The sequence below is a fragment of the Mirounga angustirostris genome, unplaced genomic scaffold (genome assembly GCF_029215605.1).
Source record: "Mirounga angustirostris isolate CCGP_5_RB_7025 unplaced genomic scaffold, mMirAng1.0.hap1 SCAF_10, whole genome shotgun sequence".
Lineage (NCBI taxonomy): Eukaryota > Metazoa > Chordata > Mammalia > Carnivora > Phocidae > Mirounga > Mirounga angustirostris.
In genome coordinates this window covers 110,517,292-110,543,383 of record NW_026991718.1, presented here as the reverse complement: position 1 = coordinate 110,543,383, position 26,092 = coordinate 110,517,292, and the positions used below count along the sequence as shown (strand labels likewise).

The following is a 26,092-nucleotide window of genomic DNA, read 5'->3' as shown; positions in this document are numbered from 1 at the left end:
CTCTGTTTTCTCACCTGTAAAAGGGGAATGATGACAGTACCAACTTCTGCAGCGTTGTCCTGAGGTTTCAATAAATCAAATGATGAAAAGTGCTCATGAGCACTGTAAGTGCTCAATAAATGTTAACCACAGATGAGTTTTTGAGGCTGAGAGAGATGTGAACAGGTGTGTCTGGTTGGAGTTGGGGAGGGGGTGCTAATTGTGCAAGGCCAAGGGCCAGCTTGTGTGTTTCTGAGCACCTGTCAGTGTATAAACAGCCTATGGGTCAGGGCAGTCTGGGGCATGTGGGTGGACGGGAGGGTCCAGTTGTAGAGGTCTGTGTGGGAAAAGACCTCTGGTGTCCATCCACGTCTGGGTGTCCGTGTGTTCCCGTGTACGGAGTCTGTACCAGGGGCTCACAGACAACGCTCGTGTGAGGATTGGCTCCCAGGATTTGTCGTATCTGCCCCATCACCTCTTCCGAGATTGCCACTGCTACTGTTCTCTAAATGGACTCCTTTTAAAAGTAAATGTTGTACACCTTCAATTTACACAAGGTTATATGCAAGAATATTTCAATTAAAAATAAAGAAATAAATAAAAAATAAAAAGTAAATGTATGTTTATACATAATAAAGTGAACAATACATTTTAAGGTAGGTCCACTCTACATGGACCCTAAAAATCAGTGTCATTTGCTAGAATGTAAAAAAAAAATCCATAACTTTGAAAAAAAATGTACATCGGGGGTGATCAGTTGGTGCTCCAGCTCTGGAAATTACTGGGTTGGTAGCCATGGGTCTGTGTGTCTGGGTGTTGGTACATGTGTCTGTTAGGATGTCTTTGTCTTTGTATGTGGGGGGTCTGGGTGGGTCTGTGAAGGTGGGGGCTCCATGTCTGTGGGTAGTATGGTGTGGCCAGAGGTCTGGTCAGGAGGCCAGCACTCCCAGAGTCTCTGGGGCCCTGGCAGGTTGGCCCTGGCCCAGCCTGGCCCGGACCCATGCCACAGAGGAGAGGAGGGAGCACCCTTCCTTGCCTGTGGCCCGGATGCCAGGGCTGTCTCCTTGTCCCCCGCCGCAGGCCTAATCCCATCACCCATCATTTCCCCAATGCCGGGACAATGGCAGCATTGAGGCAGGCCTGGCAGATGCAGAGGCCTGGGTGATCCAGGGGTGGCTGATACCCTTCCCTGGGCATGCCAGAGACGCCCCTCCACTCCCCCAGTCCCGCCCTCAGATGTGCCTACCATACACTCATGGCCACCTGAAGCCTCACTGCCCCGCTCCCCAGGCCAATGTTCAGATGGAGAAATCAAGGCACAAATCTGTGAGAGTCAGGAGGTCTGGGCTCTCCCTATGGTATGACCAGGGGCACACTGTGTGGCCTTGGACAAACCACAGCTCCTCTCTGGACCTCAGTCTTCCCATCTGGGAAATGGGAAAGGGGTCAGATGCTCTAACCTCTAATCTGATGTCAACATTCTTTGAGTGGCCAGTTACCCCAGATTTACCCCAGGCAGAAATGGGGGCTGGGCTGGCCAGGGGAGCCCTGTGCTGTGACCCCACCTCCTTGGAAGGTAATGATGGAGGTTCTCTGCCCATGGCACTGCTCACCTTCCATTCTCCCCCAGCCCTAGGTGAGGAAGTGGAAGCTCAGAGAGGTGAAGGGACCGGCCCAAGGGCACACGCGTGTGCAGATGGGACGTGAACCCTGTCTGTCTGAGTCTGAATCTCCTCCTTCCTCTGTCATGCCACACTCAGCAGTGGGATGCATCATCCTCCTATAAGGAAACCAAGGTCCAGAGAAGGTGTGTGATTGGCTCGAGGTCACAGAGTGAGAAAGAAGCAGGTCTTTGATTCAGGTTTCTGACCCTGGGCCCACAGCCATTGACTCGGGGGCCTGCCAGGCAGGCAGCCCAGCCCTGGGAAGATGAATACCACACAATGCTCCCCAAATCTGTGTCCACCCCAGTCACCACCCACCCTGCCTTCTCCTGACCAAGCCCACTCTGAACTCTGGGAAGACTTCCCAGGGATCTCACCATCACCTGGAATTCTCAGCACCCTGGGCACCCTTCCTTAATGCCTTAAAGTCCATTGCCAGGATATTTGTCCTCATTGCCAGACTGCTCAGGTGAGGTGGGCACCTAATTTGCAGATCGGGCAATCCCAGCTCTGCAGGGAAAGTCACTCGACAGAGTCGGGTTTTGAACCCCAGAATTCTGTCTTCAGAGCCTTCACTCTAGGAGCTAATGTCTGGGGATATTTGTCCTCCTGAAGTCCCTCCCCTCCTCTAATCCCTTCCTTGGCTCCCCATCACCCTCACCAGGGCTCTCAATATGGCCGCCCATCAGATTGTCCCCAGATGCTTGTTAAACCTGCCAGTTCCCAGGCCCCCCAGCCCTGGCCTGCTGGGTCACAGTGGCCAGGTGGGGCCTGGAGATACGTATTTCAATTCCCATGGGCAGGCCCAATCTCTGGCTCGGCTTGGGTGCCTGAGGCAGCTTACAGGTGTCTGGGGTGTGGAGGGTGCTTGGAGTCCTCTTTGGGGAGGAGACTGGAAGGAATTGGGGGAAGATAAGGCAGGCCAGAAACGAGGTAGTATTGTCTTCCCTTCCAAGGGGCCAGGCTGGGCAGTGGTTAAAATGGGAGTGTTAGTCAGCTGGCCCAGCTGGACTCCTGTGTAAGCTCGGGCCCACGGCTCCCCCTTGCAGGGCTGTGGGTCCCCGCGTGTGGCACAGGGCAGTAACGATCACGCTGACCCCACCGGCTGTGGGGGCAACTTGATGGGTTCACACGTCCGTGTCTGTCCTGCCTCAAACGAGTGTCCAAGAACCCCTGCGGGGGCCCGGTTACTGGCTGCTGTGGAGTGGCAGTACCTCGGGGCTGAGAGCGGGAGTGCAGGGCCCCGGCAGCTTCTGGGGGGCCCAGGCACCTCTAGCAGGAGAACGGAGAAGCAAACTCGGGTGTGCTCGCAGAACAGAGCAGTAGACAGCAAAGCAGAGCGCCCTCGAAGGACACGGAGCTCCTCCCTCGTGCTGGATGTCAGGACCGTGGTTGCCCTCGATGGGCAATGACTTGGAGGGGACACCAGGGGCTTCTGGAGCCCTCAGTCGGTAAATATGTATGGAGCTGTAACTTAGGATCTGGGTCTTTCTCCGTATGTGCTTTCTAGTTGAATAAAAAGCTGATTTTTAAAGAGTGGTGTGGTTGAGTCACCTGGCTCAGCGTCTGAAGTCATCAGGATGAACACTGTAAGGGTAGGGGCCCTGAGGTTATGGGGTGAATGAGACAAACACCGTCCCTCCTCCCCATTTCACCAGGCATCGGTTCCGGGCCCCCGGCAGGAGACAGACCCACAGATACCCAGAAACAAGGCAACAGACCTACATGTCGCAGACTCCAACAGAGGGAATCCCAGGGGGGTGTGGGTCACAGCCGGCTTGGGGGTCAGGAAGGCTTCCTGGAGGGGGAGGTGCCTGAGCCAGTACCTGCAGAAGGATGGCAAACAAAAGCCAAAGTCTCTAAGTCCATATAGTAACCTGTAGGCTCCCATCACCTCCTCGGCCACCTGTGCCCCCTGCCCTTCCCTCTGCCTCGTGGGCCCTTCCCCAGACATCCCCCTGGCCCACTCCGTCTCTACATGCGGGTCAAGGACATGCCTGCTCCAATGACCACCATATTGAAAGTTGCACCCACCCCTGCTTTATTCTTGCCATTAGCCTCTGCCTCACTGTGTCGTGGGTTTATCCCGTCCCTCCTCCAGAGCTGCGCTGTCCAGTAGGACAACTGAGCGCTTGAAATGTGGGGAGTCTAAACCCGGTGTGCTGTCAGTAGATTTTGCAGACCTACTATGAGAAAAAGAATATAAGTTGTCTCATTAATAATTATATATCGATTAAATGTTAAATGATAATATTTCGGTTATATTGGGTTAAATCAACCATACTATTAGAATGAATTCACTCGTCTCCATTTGCCTTTTTAAAACGTATGGCCACTAGAACACGTGCGTTTGCATCGTGGTTCAATCAGTCACCTCCTTCAGGGTCGGGGTCGTTCCTTCCGTTTACTGCTGTAGCCCCAGCACCCGGCGGGCCACAGGTCCTCCGCAAACGCCTGCTGAAGGGTGTACAAACGAAAGTAGCAATGGGTGGATGGATGGCTGAGGGACGAATGAATGAATTTCTCTCCACCGTCATTGGCACCAGCCTCAGGAAGGCGAAAAGAGTACCTGTTCTGGAGCCTGGGGGACACTGGGTCTTGGGAGGTGGGGGTGGAGTTGGTGCCCCTGCCCCAGGTTGGCCCAGAGTTCCTCCCTCCAGGCCCCGCGGCCACCCCCATGCCAGGCCTGGGGTAGGGGGTGGCCGAGGGTCTCCCTTTCTTCTCTCCCTGGGGTAGGTGGGAGGCGGGATAGATTCAGTGCCACGCGGGCGGCCCTTGGGGAACCCTGGAGGGAGACTCCGTAGGCATAGGCGAACGCTCCGCCCTGCCCCCAGCTCTGAGAGGAGGTAGCTGCCTCTGCAGCCCCACACCTTCCCCCCCCCCCGCCCCTGGGCACTAACCCCAGCCCCCAGCCCCTCCCCCTTCCCTCTCCCCCCAGAAGGAAGGCTTAGCCCAGGCCCGCAGGACAAACCACAATTTGCTTCTGACATAACACACTGACGGATTTCTGGCGGCTGTGCCCCCCTTTGTGTCCCCAGAGCTGTTGTGGGCATATAAGGGCTGCCCCCAGGCCCAAGAGGGTAGAGGAGCTGGCAAGAGGCTGGGAACCTCCACCCACCCCTCGTGGAGCTGCAGGTGTGGGTAAGGCAGCCTGTGGCAGCCCCGGCCTCATCCAGATCCCCAACCATTGACCCGGCGACCATCCTGCTGTCCCAACTGAATAAAGGGCACGGAAAGAAGCCACCCTAGGAGGGCACTGGGGCTCCCTGGAGGGTGATGGGAGAACAATCCCATTTTACCGACAGGAAAACTGGGACTCAGCCAGGGGCAAAGGCAGGGATGGGTGGGCTGAGGACAGAACCGTCCTACAGACAGGGCTCGAGGGGTGCCCATTTTTCTTTAAGCCCTAGAAACCAACTGGTTTCCCACTGTGGGACTATTTCCTTCTGTAAGGGACCCCAAGGTTACAGGGAGCCGCTCTGGGACAAGTCTTGAAGAAAGAAGACAGACTCTGCCGAGATTGCTACCAGTGCATATGGCATCCATATGTACCTTCGTGCAAGTGAGGAAAGGTGCCCTCCTGGGCAGACACATCCTGTGCCAGGGCAAATGTTGGCTAGTGAAGCGCAGCTGGATTTCCATCCGCTCTTGCCCCCTCAGCAAGCACCCATCCAGCACACAATCATGCATGGAGGCCCTAGACACAGTCCCTGACCTTGTGGAGCTTACAGAGATGGCAAACAAGGACACAAACACATAATGCATAATTGTAAATTGTGATAGCACCTTAAAATAAATATTCTGAGTGATGTCTAGTGACAAACAGGCTTCTTTAGACAAAGTAAAGGAGGGAGGCCTTTCCAAGCTCGCAATATTTATTCAGAACCTGGGATGAGGAGTCAGTCATGCAAAGAACCAGGGAAAGAGCCTTCCTAACAGAAAGACCAGCGTGTGCAAAGGCCCTGAGGTGGAAAGGGGCTTGGCATGTTTAAGACCAAGGAGGTCGAAGAGGCAGACAGGGACCTAGTGGGTCATGGCAAGAAGCCTGGGTTCTATCCCAAAGGCAGTGGGGAGCAGGGTTTAAGCAGAGGTTATCGGCTATGGGACTGCATTGGCAGTTGCTCCATAAAGATAAGTCCCATCCTATGAAACTAGTAAGTTAGTCATGCTCTCACCTTCCATCTCATTCCTTCCAACATAGAGACCGGGGAAGACAGAAATGGGACATGTTAAGTAGTGGGTCCCCAGTCAGCCACACCTTCTGAAACAGCCTCATAAGCCAATGGGAAAGCAGGGCCAGGAAATGAAGCTCCCATGCTGCCGTCCTGGGAAGGAAGGTCCCTCTGTCACTCTCCCTCAGAGACCTGGCATTCACCGGGGACGCAGAGGAATAAGACTTCTAAGTCAGGCACATTAGCCGCTGCTTTCCTGGGAGTGAGGCTGGACAGAGCCGGGCCAGGTGGGCGGGAGGGGCCCATGCTGGTGATGGGGCCCAGGCGTCAGGCGAAGGCTGGGGCACGAGGGGTGCCTCAGAGTTCTTGCTTTTGCCCCCGATAGGTGTGCCACCGAGGATGTTGGGCATGTGGTCCTTGCTTCTCCTCTGGGGGCTGGTGACTCCGTGCCAGGGGCTGCTTGAGAAGGTGGGCACGCTTGCTCGGATTGACAAGGATGAACTTGGCAAAGGTGAGCCTGAGGTGGGCAGGCTGTGAGGGGTCCAGCTGCCATGTAGACGTCCGCACTGATATGCCTAGGGTGGCTGTTCTAAGGAAGCGCTGGAAACAGGCTGTGATTCTCATCTACTCAGAGAGCTCGGGGGCTAAAGGTTTGCTTGCGGGCTCCCATGGGTGATCAGTTTGCCTTCTCCTGAGAGGTGGACTGCGTGAGGCGGGCTTCGGCCCTGTGGGGGCTGCATCTGCCTCGGGGATGGGGCCGGGTGGGATGGAGGAGGTGGAGAGGAGGGGGCTGGCTGGACCAGTGTCTTTGCCCCATGTGTCCAGGGTGGGGGAACTCAAGTAGGCATTGGGTGCTCTGCGGCCCAACGGCCCGGGGTCACGGTCTCGGGGGTATAGTAGGGCAGTTGTGAATAGGAAATGCTTCAAGGAATCAGCCTGGCCTCCTCCATCTTGGTCAAGCCCTGGTGGCTGTGGGCTCCCTCCTTTGCTTCTGCCCTTTCTTTTGGTGCTACAGGGTGGCCCAGAGTCAAGGAGCTCTAGTCATACTTTTGGCCCCAAACCCGCTTTGCTGTGTGACTTCGGGCAAGTGTCTGCCCTTCTCTGGGCCCTATTTCCCCCTTCTGTAAAATGAACCTTCCACCTTCAACCCTCCCTGTAGCCATCCAGAACTCGCTGGTTGGGGGGCCTATTCTGCAGAACGTCCTGGGGACAGTCACATCTGTGAACCAGGGCCTCCTGGGCTCTGGGGGACTGCTCGGAGGAGGCGGCCTGCTGAGCTATGGAGGAGTTTTTGGCGTTGTGGAAGAGCTTTCTGGGTGAGTCCTCACAGTTTGGTGTCTCAATTGTCCACCTACTATGAGCCCTACAGGAAGGCTAGTCCCTTCTTTGCTTCAGGGAAGAGAGAAGAGATTGACTGTCTTCAATTTGTTGGCAGGTAGTGGGGGTAATGGGGGAAGCCCTGCATAGGGAGTCCCAGGGCCTGAGTCGGAAAATAATGAGTCCACTGTGTATCAGGAAACACAGGAATAGCAGCATGTCCCTGTGGTTGAGGGTTCCAGTTCTGGGCCTGACTCTAGTTACTCACTGTGTGACCTAAGGCAAGTTGCTTAGTCTCTCTGGGCTAATCCAGGTATCTGCTTCATCTCCTTTGGGTGTCTGCTGCAAAGAGCCCTGCTCTGACCAACCCCTTTTTGGTCCCTCCCCTGCTTTCGAGTTCTCCAGAAGATGTACCACTCCCCCGCACCCCATATGCTTTACTGGTTTGTTTCTTGCCTCCCCTGCTAGGTTATAAACCCCAGGAGGGGCAGGGCTCCTGTTTGGCTTGTTTATTGCCATATCCCCAATATCATTAATAGTGCTTGATATATAATGGATGTTTGAAAAATATTTTTGAATGAATGAATGAAATCACATAATAGCTAATATTTATAACTTAATTACCACCTAGCCAGGGTTTTCTGTGTAACTAGCACTGTGCTGAACACATTAAATTAATTATCCCATGGAATCTAGAAGTAGGACTGTTATCAATGGCATTTAACAGGTGAGACTGAGGCCCCCGGCAGCCAAGGGTCCTGTCCAAGTTCATCCAGCCGGAGTGGTGGTGGTGGTGGCTGTGGGTGTTAGTCACAGGCCTTACCTGCCTGCCCCACGTGCGTGGGAACCATTCCATTGGTGGTGAATCGGGGCAAGGTCAATCTGGATAGCTGGGAGGCATCAGCTAGCCAAAGGTGGATGCAGAGTGGAAGGAAAGTCAAGGGAAAGGTGTTCCAGAGAGAGGGAACAGCCTGGGCAAAGGCCCAGAGGACAGAGAAAGCAATGAGCTGTGGGGAGCTGTGTTTGAGAACCCAGCTGAGTTGCATATGCATGAACCTGGGGGGTGGGAGTGGGGAGACAATGATCCAGGCCAGAGACTGAACCAGGATGGAGGCCATGGGGATGGGGTGAGGAGAACACTTTAATTCACTGAGCCTCCAATGAGGACGATATTACATTTATTGAACACATGCTGTACCAGCTTCAGCAACCACATTTATCTCACTTGTCTTTGCAACGTTTGAGGCGGGTACTAGTATTGGCCCACTTTATAGATGAAGAGACTGAGGCCCAGTGAGGTGAAGTAATTGGGCCCACAGTTGACTTTATGGGTTACAGATGGCATGTGGGACACAGTCCGGAGAGGCTCTAGGCACCACCTGGTCTGAGATGGTCCAGGCACTAAGGGACTGACACTGGGGGTGGGGGGGTCTGGAAGTGAGTGGCCCGCCCCTTGATGCCCATCCCAGGCTGAAGATCGAGGAACTCACACTGCCAAAGGTGTCGGTGAAGCTGCTGCCTGGGTTTGGGGTGCAGCTGAGCCTGCACACCAAGGTGGGCCTGCATGGCTCTGGGTGAGTGTGTCCCTGGGAACCTCTACCCTACTGCTCCCCACCCCAGGCCACTGCTCCACTGGGGACCCTACTCTGTTGCCCCCCTCACCCCCATCTCACTGACCCCCCATTTCCTCCCACCGTACTTCCTCTCCATACCGGTCCCTTCCTGGATCCCACCCCACTCCCCTCCCCAGAGACTTCTAGCTCTCTCTCCCTGGACTGCCCTGCCCCATTGCCCAAGGCTCACTGGACGGGGTGGGGGAAGAGGGTGCAGGAACCCTCAAAATGGGGCAGGGACGCAGTGAGTGACAGGAAGGCATGGGGACCAGCCCTCTCGCAGGGCCACCCACCCACTCCTCAGGGCTCCCGCAGCCCCGGGCCCGTGGCCGAGGCGGGCCCTGTTGGGTGGGGCCTGGCAGCCTGGCCATGGCCCCAGCATCCGGTCTCGCAGCCCCCTGGGGGGCCTCCTGCAGCTGGCTGCGGAGGTGAACGTGTCGTCGCGGGTGGCTCTGGGCGTGAGCTCGCGGGGCACGCCCATCCTCGTCCTCAAGCGCTGCAGCACGTTGCTGGGCCACATCAGCCTGCTCTCGGGGTGAGTCCGCAGGTCTCCCAGGAGCGGGCGGCTGGGCGGGGCCTGACCTCCGCCGGCTGCCGGTGGGACTCGCCTGTTCAGCCCGCTGCGCAGACCCGCAGACTGAGACCCATCACAGACAGGCTCTGCGGCCCAGCCCACAGCTACCATCACCCACTACTGGGCGCTCCCCTTCTCCGCCCCAGCCACCCCCGCCCCGAGATCGTCTCCCAGACAGAGCAGACCCTGGCCATCTCAGTTCCCCATCTCAGCACATCAGAGACCCAGCTCTGCCCCCGACTCGCTGTGTGACCCCAGAGGAACCCCCTCCTCTGTCTGGGCTCCAGTGTCCCCAGCTGTATAATGAGGACCTAAATTTGATGATCCGGAAGGCTCTGGCACTTTTACATCCGTGTCTTTCCCCAACTGTCCAGGACACAGTGGCCTTCCCTACACTTATGTTGAACCATCACTCCTGTGGGACAACTGAGGCCCAAAGGGGGCAAGAGACTTGCCGAAGGTCACACACGGATAGCAGCAAGGATGGAGATGGGCTGGCCTCTGGACTCAGATCCCGGGCTTTTCCCCAGGGCTGGGCGCCCTCCCCTCCTCTGCCTCACACTTTGCATCTCCCCATTGGTTTCTACACTCCAGGCCAAATCCCACGCCCCCAGCCCATCTTTGTTGGGTGGCTCTGAGCATGAGGGATAATCAGACAGCTCTGTGGTCGCTCCCAGGAATAGGGTGAACCAGGGTTGCTCCTGGCTCCAGAAAGGCTTCCCAGGGTTTCCAGGTGGGGTCTTTGGGCTCCTTAAATCCCGGTGGCTCCACCCTGGTCCTCTGGGCTGGAGAGGGCTCTGGGGGGACTAGAGTCCCGATGGTGTTGGCGTTCTGTGGCTGCGGCTCTGTGGTTGCCACCCCTCCTCCCCAGACTCCCCTAGTCTGCAGACACACCTGAACCCACCGACATGCACTTCTCATCCTCAGGCCTCCCCCTCTTATTCATTCAACAACTATCCCTTCATTCACCCAACAGATGTTTACTGAACCCCCACTCTAAGCCAGGCACTCTTCTGGACCCAAATGTCACTTGTCTATAAATGTTGGAGAAGATGAAGGGAACAGACATTTATCGAGCATGTATACCAGACATGAATACAGTCCCATGTAATCTCGGCAGCAACAATTCTTTTTTTTTTAAATTTTTATTTAAATTCAATTAATTAACATATAGTGTATTATTAGTTTCAGAGGTAGAGTTCAGAGATTCATCAGTCGCATATAACACCCAGTGTTCATTCCATCACGTGCCCTTCTTAATGCCCATCACCCAGTTACCCGATCCCCGCCGCCCCAGCAACCCTCAGTTTGTTTCCTAGAGTTAAGAGTCTCTTATGGTTTGTCTCCCTCTCTGATTTCGTCTTATTTTATTTTTCCCTCCTTCCCCTATGATCCTCTGTTTTATTTCTTAAATTCCACATATGAGTGAAATCATATGATAATTGTCTTTCTCTGACTGACCTAGTTTGCTTAGCCTAATACCCTCTAGTTCCGTCCACATCGAGCAACAATTCTTCAAGGTGGGCATTTTACAGATGGGGAAACGGAAGTCATCCCCTGGTTTCCATGGCAAGGCAGAGCCAAGATTTAAACCCCACCCCCTCCGCCTGGAGACGGGAGACGGCCGGAGCCCCCAGTGCCCACTCGGCCCGGCCGGGTCTCCCCAGTTGGAGCTGTCCCTGTGTGGTGGCCACGCCCTCACACTTCTCTCCCTGCGCAGGCTGCTACCCGCACCGCTTTTCGGGGTCGTGGAGCAGACACTCTTCAAGGTGCTGCCGGGACTGGTGAGTGTGTGGGCCCCAGGCCAGGAACGCCCCTCCCCTTGACTGCACCTCTCCTTCTCCAGTTTTGAGTAAATCTGGGCGCCAGGCAGGATTAGGCTGTTCTCCCCTTGCACGCCCACTGGATAATCCCATCCTGGCCTGCCCCCGAGCCTCCCGGATGTCGCCAAGCCAGTCTGCAGGTGGCCTGGCACCCTCCATCCCCAGGCTTCCGGATCCTGAGTTGACAGCTCCAGATGAGCTGAGTCCCTGGCTCCCAAATCCAAGCCCCTTTCTTGCCCCCTGCTCTGTCTTTGCCTCCTGTATGATTATTGACTTTATACTTTTCTTTAAACTAGCTTTGAATTAAAATTGAGTCACCCAGTTTTAAAGTGAATTAAAACTGAGCCTTGGGCTTTGGCAAACATGTCCAGAAAAGCACATATATATAAATTAATACATCATAGGTCAAACGCGAAAACCTGAGAAAAGCTGGTCTGCCCAAAGCCGCCTTTCATTCAGGCCAGTGAGGGGACGGTCTTGCTGGGGTCACACAGCAAGCAAAGGGTGGCTGGGCCTCCTGACCCCCAGTCCTGGCAGGACCTCTCTTGTGAGTCATTGTGAAGAATACCTGTGGGAGCCCATGGTTGGCAAAACTGCCCTGGGCTTGAAGAAGCCAATTGAAAATGAAGCTCAGGGGGAAAAGGGAAGCTCCCAGCAGCAAGGACCCCAACCCAGGCCCATCTCAGGCAGATTTCAACAACGTGGAGGGGGTACATTTAAATCACACCCCCTCACTGGGCTCTTCAGGACAACTGAGTGCAAGACAGGACTTGTGTAACTCTAAGAGGTTTTAAAAATAAGGGTCGGTTACTAGCATTTCGAGATTGGAGGTTTCTCCTAACGATCCTATTTCTGGCCTCTCTGGTGCAGTCAGCCACCCTAGCCACAGGCCCTCCTTCCTGCAGGTTACACACGCTGGTGCCGAGGAGGAGGCCCCTCCTGCCCAGCAGAACCCTTTCTGGTCTCCTCTCATTTCTGTGACATGCCTGACCCCAGAAACCCTGGAGTTGGGGGTCCCTGAGTATAAATGAAAAGGTAGCCATCTCTTGTCTGAGAACAGCTGTGACCTTGGGCAGGTCACCTTTCTTCCATCCCAGCTGCCTGCGCAGGGAGAGAAGTGTGAGGGCGTGGCCGAAGGAAGGGGCTGAAAGTAGGCAGGGGCTGGACTGGGTCGCCTCTGGGCTTCCTGCTCCAGCGGACTCAGATTCTGTGACTCCCAGACCCGGGGTTCTGGAAGCCAAACCACTTCGTGTCTGTCCTCCTCACCCAGGGGTTTTCTGAGCACACACGACACTGTAGTGTGTGCAGCGGACGGGGCCCAGGCCTGACTCTCTGGGTGGAGGAGGGGGGTTGCCCTTCTTCGGTGTCTGAATTCTAGGTTGCCCAGTGCCCACCTGGACAGCAGGAGGGGCCCGAGACCTGGGAGGGGGCAGCTGCCTTTGTCTCCTCAAGGGAGGGCTGTGCCCCCACCCCCCAGCTGGCCTCTGAAATGTGCCTCCCCTGTTCTCCCGGCCTCCTTCGAGGCTTTCTGAGGGGACCCATGTAACTGGCCCTCTGTGCCCTCTGCTCTGCCCTCCGACACCAAAGTCCAGCCCCCCCCCCACCCCTGCCTCCTGCCTGTGTGTCCCCCAGTCCGTCTGCACATTCTGACTTGCCTTGGACCCCAGGACCACTGAGCAAATGATGGGGAGAAAAGTCAGCTGTCCCCTGCTCTGGGCTGGGGCCACTTCTATTTTCCTGTAACACCTGTCTCCTCCGGACGCAGCTGTGCCCCATGGTGGACAGTGTGCTGGGCGTGGTGAATGAGCTCCTGGGGACTGTGCTGAGTAAGCTGGGGCCCAACCCCCTCCTCCTTGCCCCTTCTCCCTCCCCCTTCCCATTACCCCAAGGCGGGGGCAGGGTGCTACAGGAAGAGGAAGGGGCAGAATTCTGGGGCCTTCACTTCCTCCTCAGACTGATGAGGCCGCCACATGGAGGAGGTCTAATGGTGGGGTTCTGGGCTGAGGCCGGTTCTGCGGGGCCTGGAGGCTTAGCGCCAGCCAGGTCTCCCCCTGCCAGGGGCTGAGGGTCACTTGTCCAGCACTGGTGGTGTGTCTGGCGCTGTCAGAAGCCTGAGACAGATATTATTATTATCTGGACAGACAAGATGACTGAGGCCCAGAGCTTAAGTCAGCAACCCAAAGCCCCACAGCCACAGTGGCCTCCAGTCTCTCTGAGCCTTATGGACATGGATGCCTTCGAAAAATATAAAAAGACATAACCAGGCTAAGGGTAGAAAACTTAGGGGCGCATATGTCCCTATATATGGTGTTATGTTGAGAGAGGCGGGGCCATCTCGTGGTTAGTGAAAGAAACTAGCTCTGGAAAACAGAAATCCTGGCTTTGCCATTCCATTCTGTGGCTTGTGTGACCTTGGGCTGGTGACGTCCTCCGTCTGAGCCTCAGCTTCCTTATCTATAAACTGCAGATGACCCTAGTGCCCAAGGGAATACTTAGTGGAACGCTAGGCACTCAATAAATAGGAGGCGGGCTTGTTATTTTTGGGGGCTGGGTTCATGGGGTCTTTCTCCCTCCTCCCCTCCCCATGTAGGCCTGGTGCCCCTTGGGGCTCTTGGGTCCGTGGAATTTACTCTGGCCACGCTGCCTCTTATCTCTAACCAGTACATAGAGTTGGACATCAACGTGAGTGCCCACCAAGGCCCTGCCCAGAGCCGGGGGTGGGGTGGGGTGTTGGCAGAGGCTGGGTAGGGGATGCTGGTGGTCCTCCAAATGATGTCTCCTCCCCTACAGCCCATCGTGAAAAGCGTAGCTGGTGACGTCATCGACTTCCCCAAGCCCTCCAAACCCATCAAGGTGCCCCCCAAGGAGGACCACACATCCCAAGTGGTTGTGCCTCTGCCCCTCTTCAGCACCGTGTTTGGGCTCCTGCAGACCAACAGTGCCCTTGACATAGACATCACCCGGGAGCTGGTAAGTGTGGCCCCTGCCCCACTGTGGCCTGACAGTGCTAGCCATGAGCTTGTCACATCATCACTGGTCAGCCTTGACTAGCCCTCTTCTCTATAACTAGAGAGGGTTGGACAAGTTTACAGCATGCATATGCCCACTCTTGTCCTTGTGACAGATACTGCTAATCGATAATGGCCCTCTACTTGGCTAAATCTGAATGGGACCTCTGAATCCTTCTCTACATGGCACTCCAGGAAGTTACTTTCAATTGGTCAAAACTGGCATATGAAATGTAGCTAGTTTTCCGTCCCCATACCATATGAGTCCTTCTGGAGTCAAAGCCCAATTTTATGCTAAGCTGTGAATGGTTAACATTTCCATTGCTTTCTCAAGAGCAGATTTGAGTTGGAGAGAAGAAAACTAGGGTTGGACTATACCTAAAGTCACTTGGACATTTGTTCTAAAGCTTCTGAGACCTCTCTGCTTCCATTCTGGCCCTTCTCGTACCCTCACAGATGTCTGGAAGCCCCGCAGGAGCCTCACCCAGAGACATTTTTCTTAGTCTCATCCTTTCCACAGGCAGTGAGTCTGAGCCCCTTGGGGCCTCTGCCTGCAACTCAGGCCCAAGGCGGCAAGGACTGATCACTCATTTCCTGATGGTGGGGTCCAGAGAGCACTGTGAAGGCCTATGGGAGGTGGGAATAGGGCCCTGAGCTGGGAGGCAGGTGTCTTCTAGCTGGAGGGAGGAGACAGGGGAGGCTAGGCAGAGACTATGAGTGTGAGAATGTGTGTGTCAGAGCAGTGTGTGTGTGTGTGTGTGTGGCAGGAGAAAGGGACCTCAGTGGCCATGGGGTGATAGCTGTGTGTTGGGTGAGTGTCTGGAAATCCTCTGACCAGGAGAGAATGCGTTTCTATGTCTCTCCTGTGTGAACAGGTATGTTCTGCAAAGTGGACATGTGCAAACATCAGGGCGGGGCGGCTGGGCCATTATAGATGAAAGCAGACCTGATGGGACTGTAGTGAGCTAGGGGGCCTGTGCCCCGTGTCTCTGCAGCTGCTACTCAGCTTCCCCAAGGGGATGGGGTGCAGGCCCAGTGTGATCAGGTTTTCCAAAGTTTTAGCCAGAGCCTGGCAAATTTATATGAACTTTCTTGATTTGTAAATACTGGAAACAAATCCATAGGTTTTGAGAAAAGACCATTTGGATAAAGGGCAGAAATGTCTGGGATCGGATCCCTGGGCCTTCAGATCGTAAGCTCTGGCAGAGTAGTTTAAGAGTCCAGGCGTCAGCCTTCCCAGGTCAGATCCTGCAGCACAACTCGCCAGCTTATGACCTCGGGCGGGAGCATCAGGCTTCCCATCTGTAAAGTAATGCTGAAATGAGCAAAGGACACAAAGCCCTTAGCGTGGGCCTGGCAAGTGGTAAACACTCATCAGTGGCCAAGAGGAGGAACCCGAGTGTCTGTAGGGATGAGTGTGTGTAATTGGCAGGGGTGGGTGGGATGTGGGCAGAACTACTTTGTGTATGCTGAAGAATTCCTGTCCTGTGTCTGTTCACCCCACACCCCATTTGGGCTTGGGTCCAGGTCCCCAGCAATGTGCCGTTGACAACTACAGACCTGGCGGCTTTGGTCCCTGAGGTGAGTGACCCTCTCATGGGCTTTGATCATTGTCGCTCTTTCCTGATGGGCCTGAGTGAACTCCAGAATCGTTCTCAATACCGCTCTCCAGACAGCTGCAATCGAATGTCGAGTCCAAATTCATGCTAAAGTTTAAATGACTACCACTTAAACTTTCCTGACCGCAGATTTTGCTCGGAGAGGAAAGGATCAGAGTTTAACTGCCCAGAAGTCAACTGGGTATTTGTCCTGTGGCTGTTGCGCCTCCGTCAGGCAGATGACAGGAGATTCTTCCCCTCTGTCCACCTGCCCAACTTCATGTTGGCCTCGGTCTTCTCCGCCCCCAGGGAGAAGATTCTGGGTGCTGGCCCTGAGGAGAGAAGGGAAAGGAGAGGATTCAGGGAGGGTTGACTAGTGGGCACCCATCAGGATGTGACTTCAGGGCCTGGCCTCAGTTTTCCTGACTGTTCAGCTGGGGCTGGACCAGCCACTTTCCAGCTGTGGGAATCTGAATTCATACTGGAGTTGAAATGACTACTACAAGGTCCTTACGTAATAGCAGATGCTGACAGAGGTTGGAATGAGGCCCAGAAGGTCTGGGTTTCTACCGGGGAAGATGGAGGGGGCAGTGGAGTTTGGGGGTGCAGAGGACAAACTGAATCCTTGGAAGGTGGTGATTCACATCAACCTTAGCGGGCGTGGCTGGGGCCTCTGCTTCTGGGAGTCCTTGGCTGAAGGGCATAGGGGTCTCAGGCAAAGGAGGAGATGGGGCTAGACATGCAGAGGACCTCCCGAGAGCAGGAGTTGTAAGATGGAGAGGGACTTGGAGGAGGCAGAGGTGGCAGGAGTGGGGAACCCATGCCCACAGAGAGCCAGGCCTTGTCCCTCCAGCGTGGGGAGGCTGGGCCTGTCTCTGGAGGCAGAAGTCTTTGTACTTGCTGTGTCAGAGCCCCATGGCCCCAGCTCTGAGTCTGGTTCCATGGCTTCAGAATCTGTGGATACATAAGGATGGAATCTGGTGAGTCCCTGTCTTTATGACCCTGCAACTCTGGGAGTCAGGGCTGATGGGTCCCTGGGTTCCAGCATTCAAGTGGTCCTAAGCCTCGGTGACTCCGTGGCTTCCAGCATTTCCATGCTTCTATGATTGTGAATCTTGGAATTTCCTGATCGTGAGTCAGTCAACGCTACGCACTGAGCACCTACTATGTCCCAGGCCCTGTGCTAGGTGCTGGGTGTGCAGAAGGAGCCAAAGATGAAAAGCAGACCAAAGCCTCTGTTTCAGGAGCTGCCATCCTGGTAGGGGTGACAGACGTTGGACACATGAATAAGTAGACTATACACCCCGTCAGAAGGTGGAAGAGGATGGGGCAGTGAAGGCAGATGAGGAAGGCGGGGGTAGTGCTTTTAGGCAGGGTGCCCTGCCAAGGCCTCACTGAGGAGGTGACATTTGAACAGTAGGCTGAAGGAGCGGAGGGAGGGAAACATGCGAGTATCTGGGGAAGAAACAGCAAGTGCCAAGGCCCTGAGGTTGGGGGTGTGCCAGGCAGTTTGGAGGAAGAGCGAAGTGGCCAGTGAATCAGGAGAGAATGTGGGGCCAGCGGCTGGAGGGAAGATGGAGAGGAGAGCCGAGGATGGGTCGTATAGGGCCTGTGGTTCTTGCGGGGGATTTTGACTGTGAGACAAGAGCCTGATTCAGTTCCGTGGGTTGATGTCTCCCCGCTTGAATGTCAGCCTCGGCGGGGCATGAGCAGGACTGTCTGGTTCGGGCTGTAACCTGAGCACCCAGCATGGTGCCCGGTGCCCATTAGGTGCTCAGTGGGTGTTTGTTGACTGACTGATTCTATTATTGGGGCACTGAAGCTGTCCTCCCGTCCCCCGCCCTGCCCCTGCCTCTCTCCAGGCCCTGGGAAAGTTGCCCCCAGGCCGGCAGCTCCTGCTCTCCATGCGGGTGAAAGAAGCACCATCAGTCACACTCCAGAACGGCAAGGCCACCATCTCTATCCCAGCTAACATCCATGTGCTGTCCTACCCCCCTAAAGGGACCCCTGAAGCCCTCTTCGAGCTGAATGCGGTGAGTGGCCGAGGGCTGGGAGCCTGGCACTGGGGCTCTGAGCGGGCCTGCCTTCTCCCAGACCCTGATTTTGGGGGTGTCTCCCTCCCCCATTGTTGTCATCTGAGCTGAGGCCCGGGAGGCCCGGGTGCCCGCTCCATCACGCGTCTGTCCTGGCCCGGGTCCTGTCTGCTCTGCCTTCCTCAGATCTCAGGAATGACTCCCCATCTCCCCAGCCTCGCTGTGCTCAGATATCTCTCCGGTGACCCTCCAGCTTCCCCCTGGCCCTCCACCTCTGCTGGTTTTCCCAAAAGCACAGCTCCCTCCCTGCTCACTCTCTGCCTGGCCCCCCAGGACAAGCACCTTTGCCTGGCACTCAGTGCCGTCCCGCCCCATCCTCTGCCCTTCCCATCCTTCTCCCTCGGCCTCAGTGACTCAGGGCTAGCAGGTCCCACCTGGGTGTTTGTTGGCGGGGTCCTCCCCCACCGCAGTGCCGTCTCCCCTCCCCCCTTGGCTAACTTCCTCTTTCAAGATTCAGCTCAGGTGTCACCCCACTGGGGACGCTTTTCCTTGCCCCCCTTTAGGCTGGATTGTGGGTCTCTCCAGGCTCCTGGAGCCCCAGAGCTTCCTCTCCTGCAACATCAGGTGCCCTCAATGCTCCACTTCCTGAACACCAGAGCCTTCAAGTTACCTCCGCATAGCCCAGCGTGAACCCTAGCCCACAGTAGGGATTAGTGGAAGGAACGGATAGTGGAAATTCACCTGTTGGCCAAAGTGGCCCTGTCCTCAAGCTCCTCCTGCCACATTCATGGCTAACCTCTGCCTGCTCTTTCCATTGCAGGTTTTGACTTTAAATGCCCAGCTGGCTCCCTTGGTTACCAAGCTGCACCTCTCGCTGTCCCTGGAACGGTAACCTGGGGTCCTGGGCCTTGTCTTTAGGAACAAGAACTAGGTAGGGGCCGACTGGAACCACCACCCATTTGCTGAGCATCAGTCAAGTTGCCTGTGTTCTACCAGCCTCTTCCTTGCCTCCAGGACCTGCCAGGGAGGGGTCGGTATTAGCCCATTTTACAGATGGGACAGCCGGGGCTCAGGGCAGCAGGATCCAGAGCAGGCTTCTACCACTGCACCTGCTCCAAACCTGGCCCTGGGAGATAAACGTGCTGCGGGGACATGGAGTCCAAACCCCGTGAGTTACCAGCCCCAGAGACTAGCCACGGAGATAACTGTAAAATTCTGTTATTCATGTGGACTAGTTACTTGTCTAATCTCTCCACCCCCGAGGTAACTAGGTCCCATGATAGCCATAATAACCAAGATGGTGAGGTTGGTGACAGTCCTTCCTGACACATGCATGGCACTTCACAGCCGGCAAAACCCAGGCTCACGCAGTGGGCTGTCCCCGGAAGCCGGGCTGCGGTCTGGGTCTCCACTCTGCAGGCCCAGTGCTGTCACCATGGCCTGAGGCCTGGGGACCTGCCTGTCCCTCCCCTAGGTGTGGGGGGCTTTCCCGGGGGTCTCTGGGATCTGCCCGTCCAGAGCCGTAGGCCCCCAGTGCTCACCTGACCCCGTATTCGTGTCCTCCGCAGGCCCTCAGGCTGCTGCTTCCCCCCTGCAAGGCTCCATTGTCGCCCCATTTCTAGCCTTGCCCCCCTGCCTGGGTTTGCTTCCCCTTCCTGGTGGCAGTCCCTGCCTCAGCCCCTCAGGAAATAGAGGTGTGTGTCCAGGCTCTGGCCCTGGACCTGTATTTGGGCCAGCTGGGATCCATCTTTAGTGCTGTCTTTAGTGCTCGCCTGCTGGATGCCGGGAACCCTGAGTCCAGTGCTTAGTCTCTGGGAGGGCCACTCCTTAGGGAGGCTCGGCCACTTGCCCAGGGCCAAACAATTGGGAGGGGGACTAAGACTCCAGGGCCGTAGAGTCAGAGGGGGCAGTCATGATATATCAGAAGAAGGTTAGATCCGTTCAGGTCCATTTTACAGGTGGGAAAACTGAGTCCCTGAGTCGAGGTGACTAGAGGCAGAATTGGGGCTGTAACCCTGTTTCCTGATCCTGGGAGTGGGGTGGGCAGAGCAGTGCTCAGTAGGTGCTGTGGTGGGTGCTGCGGCCGCTCAGTATCTCTCTTCTCTCCCCCAGGCTCAGTGTCAAGCTGGCCTCCTCCTTTGCCCACGCCTTTGATGTAAGTTCCTGGGAGGGTGAGCAGCTTGCCAGTGGTGAGGGTCTTCAAGTGGGGGGTGGAAAGGGGCAGGATGAGTCATAGGTCATATGCCTGAGCTGACCCGTCTGGGCTCTGCCCCAACAAGCCAGAGTGGGCAAACATCAGAGCAAGTGTGCATGTGTGTATATGTATGTGTAAAATAGTCATCATTGAGGAAAGTGAATCTCATGATCTTCCAAAGTCCTGGAACCTTACAAAGTTGTAAACATTCAGAATCTCACAAGGACTCAAAATTCTAGAACTTCACACAGTAATAATGTTCCTGAACTCAGAAAGTTCTAACATTTCAGAGCCTCACAGAGCCCCTGGTGTCCTGCTTTTCAGAGTTCGGAGGTTCTGGAGTCCCACAATGGTCTCAGGTTCTAGAACATTCTAAGGGTCCCTAAATGGATAGGAATCTAAGAGCAGACCTCTCAAAGTTCTACTGGAGCTGGGCATGTTTTCTGCTCTTTCTCAGGCACTGTCCCTTCCAGGCCCCACAGACCCTTCCTCTAGGAAAGCAGTTCTTCCAAGCTCATGGGGCCTGCGTGAAGCTGTTCTAAATCACAGAGTCCCCTTTGGGGTCATTGATGGACAGCCACCCCAGTGGGCCCTGTGCCCACCAGGAATGTGTCCTCAGGCTTGGGGGAGGCTCAGCAGCTGGACCTCTGGATTCCCTGCTGGGGAAGGGATGAGCTGCTCCTGGCGAAGCCACACCTCCCAGCTTTCCCTGTGCTCTGTTGCAGGCATCCCGTTTAGAAGAATGGCTCAGTGATGTGGTCCGGGTGGCCTATGTGCCAAAGCTCAATGGTATGGGCAGACTTTGCTCTCTTCTTGGAAACATGGAATGTCTGAAATCAGATTGCCCATTGTTCTGATAGAGATACTGAGGTTGGAGGGGTTGATCCCCATTTCTAAGATGTAGAAACTGAGGCACCGATGTTTCCTTTCAAACTACATTAATTAGCACCTCCATCACGCCAAACCCTGGGCCCTGAAAGCTGTCTGACCAGTGTCCTGTCCTCAAGCTCACAGTCCAGAGGGAAATAGTCATATAAACAAATAATTAAAACTTAGATGACTCAGAGTATGCAAGGGACTGATAGAACCTCGCACTGATAGAACCTGAGGGGAGCCACTGATGACAATACAGAAAAGGAGCATTTTTGTTTGGGTTTAGTAGGATGAGTAGGAGTCTGCCAATCAGGAAAACTGAGTCCCCAAGAACAGAAATGGCTGGCTCAAGGAAACTTGTCCCAGCCCCCAACCTACCTTGGCTCTCAACCATTTCCTCCTCCCAGTGGACCTGGATGTTGGAATTCCCTTGCCTAAGGTTCTCAATGTCAATTTTGCCAACGCAGCCCTGAAGATCATCGAGGTAAGCTTCCCACGCAGGTGTGGCTTTGATGGGCCTTAAGCTCGAGCTGAGGGGAATGCCCTGCCTCACCATCTGGTCTGTTCCTGCACCGTTTTCTAAGTTGCTCAGGGCATTACAAGTTACTTCACCTGGGAATGTCAAACATATGACGTGCGCTACAGCTCCTTCCTCACTCGCCCACGGCAGACATTGTTGGTCGATCACAGAATCCTCTCCTGTTGAATGCACACACGCATCTGACCTATTGGATGGAATTTGAGATTCACTCACAGAGTCACAGCTCCCCTGGCCCAGGGCTAGCAAATATCCTGTGCCTGTGGCAGGCATGGCTAATAGTTCATGACATTTTTTCTTGCTGAACATCAACATGGCCTCACGATCCTTTTCTTTTCTTTTCTTTTTTTTTAAGATTTTATTTATTTGACAGAGGGAGACACATCGAGAGAGGGAACACAAGCAGGGGGAGTGGGAGAGGGAGAAGCAGGCTTCCCATGGAGCAGAGAGCCCGATGCAGGGCTCCATCCCAGGACCCCGGGGTCATGACCCGAGCCGAAGGCAGACGCTTAACTACTGAGCCACCCAGGTGCTCCCTCACGATCCTTTTCAATCCAGCACCACTTTGAGTCTTGGAACAACTCTGGGAGGTGGGCAGAGCAGGGAATTATGGATCCATTTATCAGATGAGGATCAGGGATGAAGGAGGTCAAATTTCTGGCCCAAGGCCACTTAATAAATTAGCAGGAGAAATGGTGCTTGAACTTGGGTCTCTTAAGTTCGGAAGTCAGTGACCTCTCCCACACTGGATGTCATTCATTCATCATTCACTCACTTGTTCATTCATTCAGTTAGCGAGTGCCTGCTGGGTTCCAGGTCTGGTGCTAACCCCAGGGCACAGGGCTGGGGGTGAGGGGAGGATTGGAGGATGACATGGAGACAGCAGTGGGGTGGAGGGTGTGGCAGATGGGCTAACCGAGAACCGTCGCTCCTTGCAGAATGCCGTTGTATTGACCGTGGTATCCTGAAGCTGAGAATGGCCACCTGCCCTCCCCGTTGACTTCCAGAGTCCGTGCACCTGCTCACTCGGCCTCAATTTCCCTCCCAGCCTCTGGCCTGTGTCGGTGACAGTGTTAGTGTCCTTTAGGCACCCAGGACCACCCAGGTGCTCTAGCCCTGCAGCTCTGCCCCCAGTCTGGGGTGGGGACTGCAGGGCTGGGCACAGGACTCCTTTTTGAAGAACAGTGGAGAGTTCTGAGCTTTCAATAAACCACTCCTCTCTCTTGGCACCTCCCAGCTGGTTTGTTCCTCAGGTTTCTGGGACCCTCGCCAGCTCCTGGCCGGGGCTCCTGGAGAGTAAAGGACTTGGGGGCCTAGTCCTTGTAGCTTTGCCTCCCAAACTTACCTGGGTGGCCTGGGAAGCCTCTGTGTCTTGTCCTGCCTTCCTTCACCTCTGCCTCGGGCTCCTCGTGCCCCCCTCCCCTGGCCCCTACCCCCCTTCCCATATCTATTTTTCTGAGTACCTGTATCTTTCGCTCTGTCTCTCTGAATCTGTCTGATTCTGTGGCTGTCTGTCTCTGTCTCTCTGACTTTGGGACACTTCTCAGAAGTGATGTGTGAGCAGAAGGGTGAATAGGAGTTTTTCAGGGAGAAAGGAGCCAGCATTCCCGGAAGCAAGGATGACCTGGTCCTGCCCTGGAGGGATCCCTACTGGCTGCACACCGGTGGTGGACTTACCGCAGGATAGGCCTCAGAACAAACTACACCAAATGCTCATAGTGTGGATGGGGAAACTGAGGCCAGAGAGGGGCCTGGCTGGCCCAAGACTGCACCGCAGCAGAGTTAGGCTGGGAAACGGGGGCGGAGGGGGGGTCCCACTTCAGTCCTGGGCTCCTCCCCACTGCTCAGGTTGGGCCTCCTGGGTTCTGGGGAATGGCCCCAAGTTGGCACTTATGCGTGCGCTTGAGGAAAGAGGTGCCAATGAAGTTTTGGGGAGTGGCTCAGGATTTGGGGAGGCAGAAGAGAGTTGGAGCCCATCTGAAGGTTTGTGCATTAATAGGAATGACCCTGTGACCCCCCACCCACCCAGCCAGCCTCCCAGCCTCCTGCCTTTCCTTCCTTCCTCTCTCCTTCCCCATCCCATCCACTCATCTTACAGGTATCGGCCCCTATTGGCTTGTATGCCAAGCCCGGTGCTAAGTGACATGTTGGAACTTATCTTTGACTCTTTTCTCACTTCCCTTGTCTCCTGACTCCCACCCAGAACAGGGCAATGATTAAATGAGTGGCCCAAGTTAGCTGTCTGTGTTCAAATCCATCCCAACTGCGGATTAGCCATGTGGCTTTGGGCAAATCATTCAATCCCTCTGACTCTATCTCTTCATCCGTAACTTGCGGATGATAGTAGTGAGGTTTTGTGGGTTACCCAGCACTTAGGATGGTGAGCTCATGTTACTGCTACATGGCTCTGCCTTCTCAGCAACCTTCCTCTACTCCCTCCCTCCCCTCTCCCATCCCATCCTCCTCCAGCCCTTCCTTGACCTCATCTGGCCATCTCACCACCACTGACAGCCCTCCATTGTCTGGATTCTCACAGCCAACAGGAAATCATCCAAAATCCCAGCTTGGCATTCGAGGCTGCCCATGACCTGGCCTCAGCCGATTCCTCTGGGAGCATGGAGAAGGAGCAGAGTGGTCTCTGTGCCTCAGGCTCCTCATCTGTGACATGGGAACACTCTAGGACTCACTCATAGGTCGTTTGAGGATTAAATGGGAAAATCCTTATGAAGTACGGCAAAAAGTGCCTGGTACGTGGTAGATGTGTGTGCTGTGTGCCCAGGGCCTCACGTGGCGCTTCCCCCTTCCCTCCTTGCTTCCGATCGCCCCTCGCCCAGGTGTGCCTGGCAAACTCCTGCCAGCCCTCCACGCGCAGGGCCCCTGCAGCCTTCAGCTGCACTGTGCTATAGGCAGGGTCCATTATCGTGCCCACCACACTGGGTTGTCGCTCTTCAGTCCAATTTTCCCACTCGACCCAGAGCGCTGCAAAGTCAGGGACGGTATTGCTTCATCACAGTGAGTCCTGTGGCTTCACGGGGCAGCCGTGAGAGCAGCTTATCTCCACTGAGCGCCTACTGTACATCAGTCTTGGCATTACATGCTTAACACCGCTTACCTCAGTCAATTTCCACAGCGACCATAATAGTGGATGGGATGGCTTTACTTTACAGAGGAGGAAACAGGCTCAGAGAAATGGAACTGGCCAGCCCCTAAGTGATAGAGCCAGGATTTGAACCAGATCCTTCTGACTCTAGTTCCAAAGCCTGGGCTTTTCCCTGTGATGCTATAAAATACTTGCTGCATTTATTGTTTCTTGTTCCAGGTGCTTTAGATACGTTATGTTTTCGACTACTTGAATCAACCCTGCTTTCTAGGAGCTGTTTTTACCCTCAATCTGTAGTTGAGGACCCTGAGGCACAGAAAGGTTAAGTGACTGGCCCCTGGCCACACAGCTAGGAAGTGACAAGGCCAGGATTTGAACCCGGGCTCCCTGACTCCAGAGCCCAGGCTCTGAACCTCTGCACTTAGAGCAGGGGGATGAAATACGATGTGTAGAGAGCCCCTCCACGGGCAGCCCCCTTGCAGCCCTGGCAGCTGACAGCTCATGAGAGAGACCGGGCTGAAGGAGGGGGCGGTGATGGGACTGGTTCTGTTTCCTGGTCCCTCAGCTCCCTGCCTGAGCCCCCCACATGGCCCCCTGCACGACTGAGTCACCTTTGGGTGAGTCCGTCACCTCCCAGGGCCTGGTTGCTTCAGCCTCAGACAAAGGTGCCTTTTGGACACTAATCCCAGGCGATCTCCCTGGCGCCAAAGTTGTGCTAATCCTCTTGGGGCTCCAGGGGACAAGCCAGCCTCATGGCCACCAGGGTCTGGCTGGTCTCAGGACCGGGGAGGGCACGGAGCCTCAGGTGACGGACAATAGCCAACCACTTTCCCGTGTGCGCTGCCCTCTAGTTTCCAGTGCGCATTGGTCCCTGCGGGAACCCCGGTGGTGGGGGGGTAGGGGAGTGGGTGGGACACAGAGCACCACTGCCCTCTTGCATTCTATTTCAATTTTAAAAGGGAATGTATTGGTTTAACAAGCATTTATATCACACTCAATGCCAGACAATGGGGAGCCAAAAAGGGGTCTGCTGTGTACTGAGCCCCCACGAGGCTCCAGGCACATTGCAGACGTCTCCTGTGTAATCCTCCAGACCCAGCTAGGGCAGTGCAGTTAGGCCTATTTCTCCGATGGCCTGACTGAGGGCCTGGAGAAGGGCTTGTGTGGGGTGGAGAGAGCAGATAGGACATGGGGGGAACGCAGGTATGTGTGTTTCTCGGGGTCCCTGCCCTAGAGCCACAAATGATCAGGTAGCCCAGGGCTGGGGCTAAAGCCCCTCCTCACACCATTCACGGCTTGCTCAGATTTGTTGCCATGTGGGACCAGCAGGGACCCGGATGATGGGGATAAAAATGCCACCTGCTAAGCACCTCCTGCGTGATTAAGTCCCTCAATCCTCACAACACCCTTTTGAGGTCACCATCTCAAACCCAAAGAAACAGAAGCTCAGAGAGCAATGGCAGCAGAATTCAAATCCAGCCTCCAGCTCCAAAGCCTGTTCAGTGATGCACCCACTGCAGATGAGGAAACTGAGTCCCAGAGTGGGGCAGGCCCAGGGGCCAGTGACGACAGGGAGCTAGGCAGAACTCTGCCCCCATTGCTGCCA

General features: G+C 55.3%; 1 protein-coding gene across 1 annotated transcript; it reads left to right on the top strand.

The window, feature by feature from the left end:
• Nucleotides 1-6,214: 6,214 nt before the first annotated feature.
• Nucleotides 6,215-22,354, top strand: BPIFB3 (BPI fold containing family B member 3). The gene is made up of 15 exons (XM_045883834.1): nucleotides 6,215-6,326; nucleotides 6,975-7,131; nucleotides 8,602-8,706; nucleotides 9,140-9,280; nucleotides 11,040-11,103; nucleotides 12,908-12,968; nucleotides 13,733-13,824; nucleotides 13,933-14,112; nucleotides 15,678-15,731; nucleotides 17,611-17,781; nucleotides 18,602-18,669; nucleotides 19,894-19,936; nucleotides 20,701-20,764; nucleotides 21,256-21,332; nucleotides 22,325-22,354. Exons 1-15 carry the CDS (start codon nucleotides 6,215-6,217, stop codon nucleotides 22,352-22,354), a joined length of 1,419 nt encoding a protein of 472 aa, XP_045739790.1.
• The last annotated feature ends 3,738 nt before the right edge of the window (nucleotides 22,355-26,092 follow it).

Bases quoted from the DNA above. Each gene is read 5' to 3' on its own strand.
- BPIFB3 (XM_045883834.1), top strand. From the start codon at position 6,215: ATGTTGGGCATGTGGTCCTTGCTTCTCCTCTGGGGGCTGGTGACTCCG. The intron at 18,670-19,893 runs GTAACCTGGGGT...TCTCTCCCCCAG, and splicing joins CTCTCGCTGTCCCTGGAACG to GCTCAGTGTCAAGCTGGCCT. The intron at 20,765-21,255 runs GTATGGGCAGAC...TCCTCCTCCCAG, and splicing joins CTATGTGCCAAAGCTCAATG to TGGACCTGGATGTTGGAATT.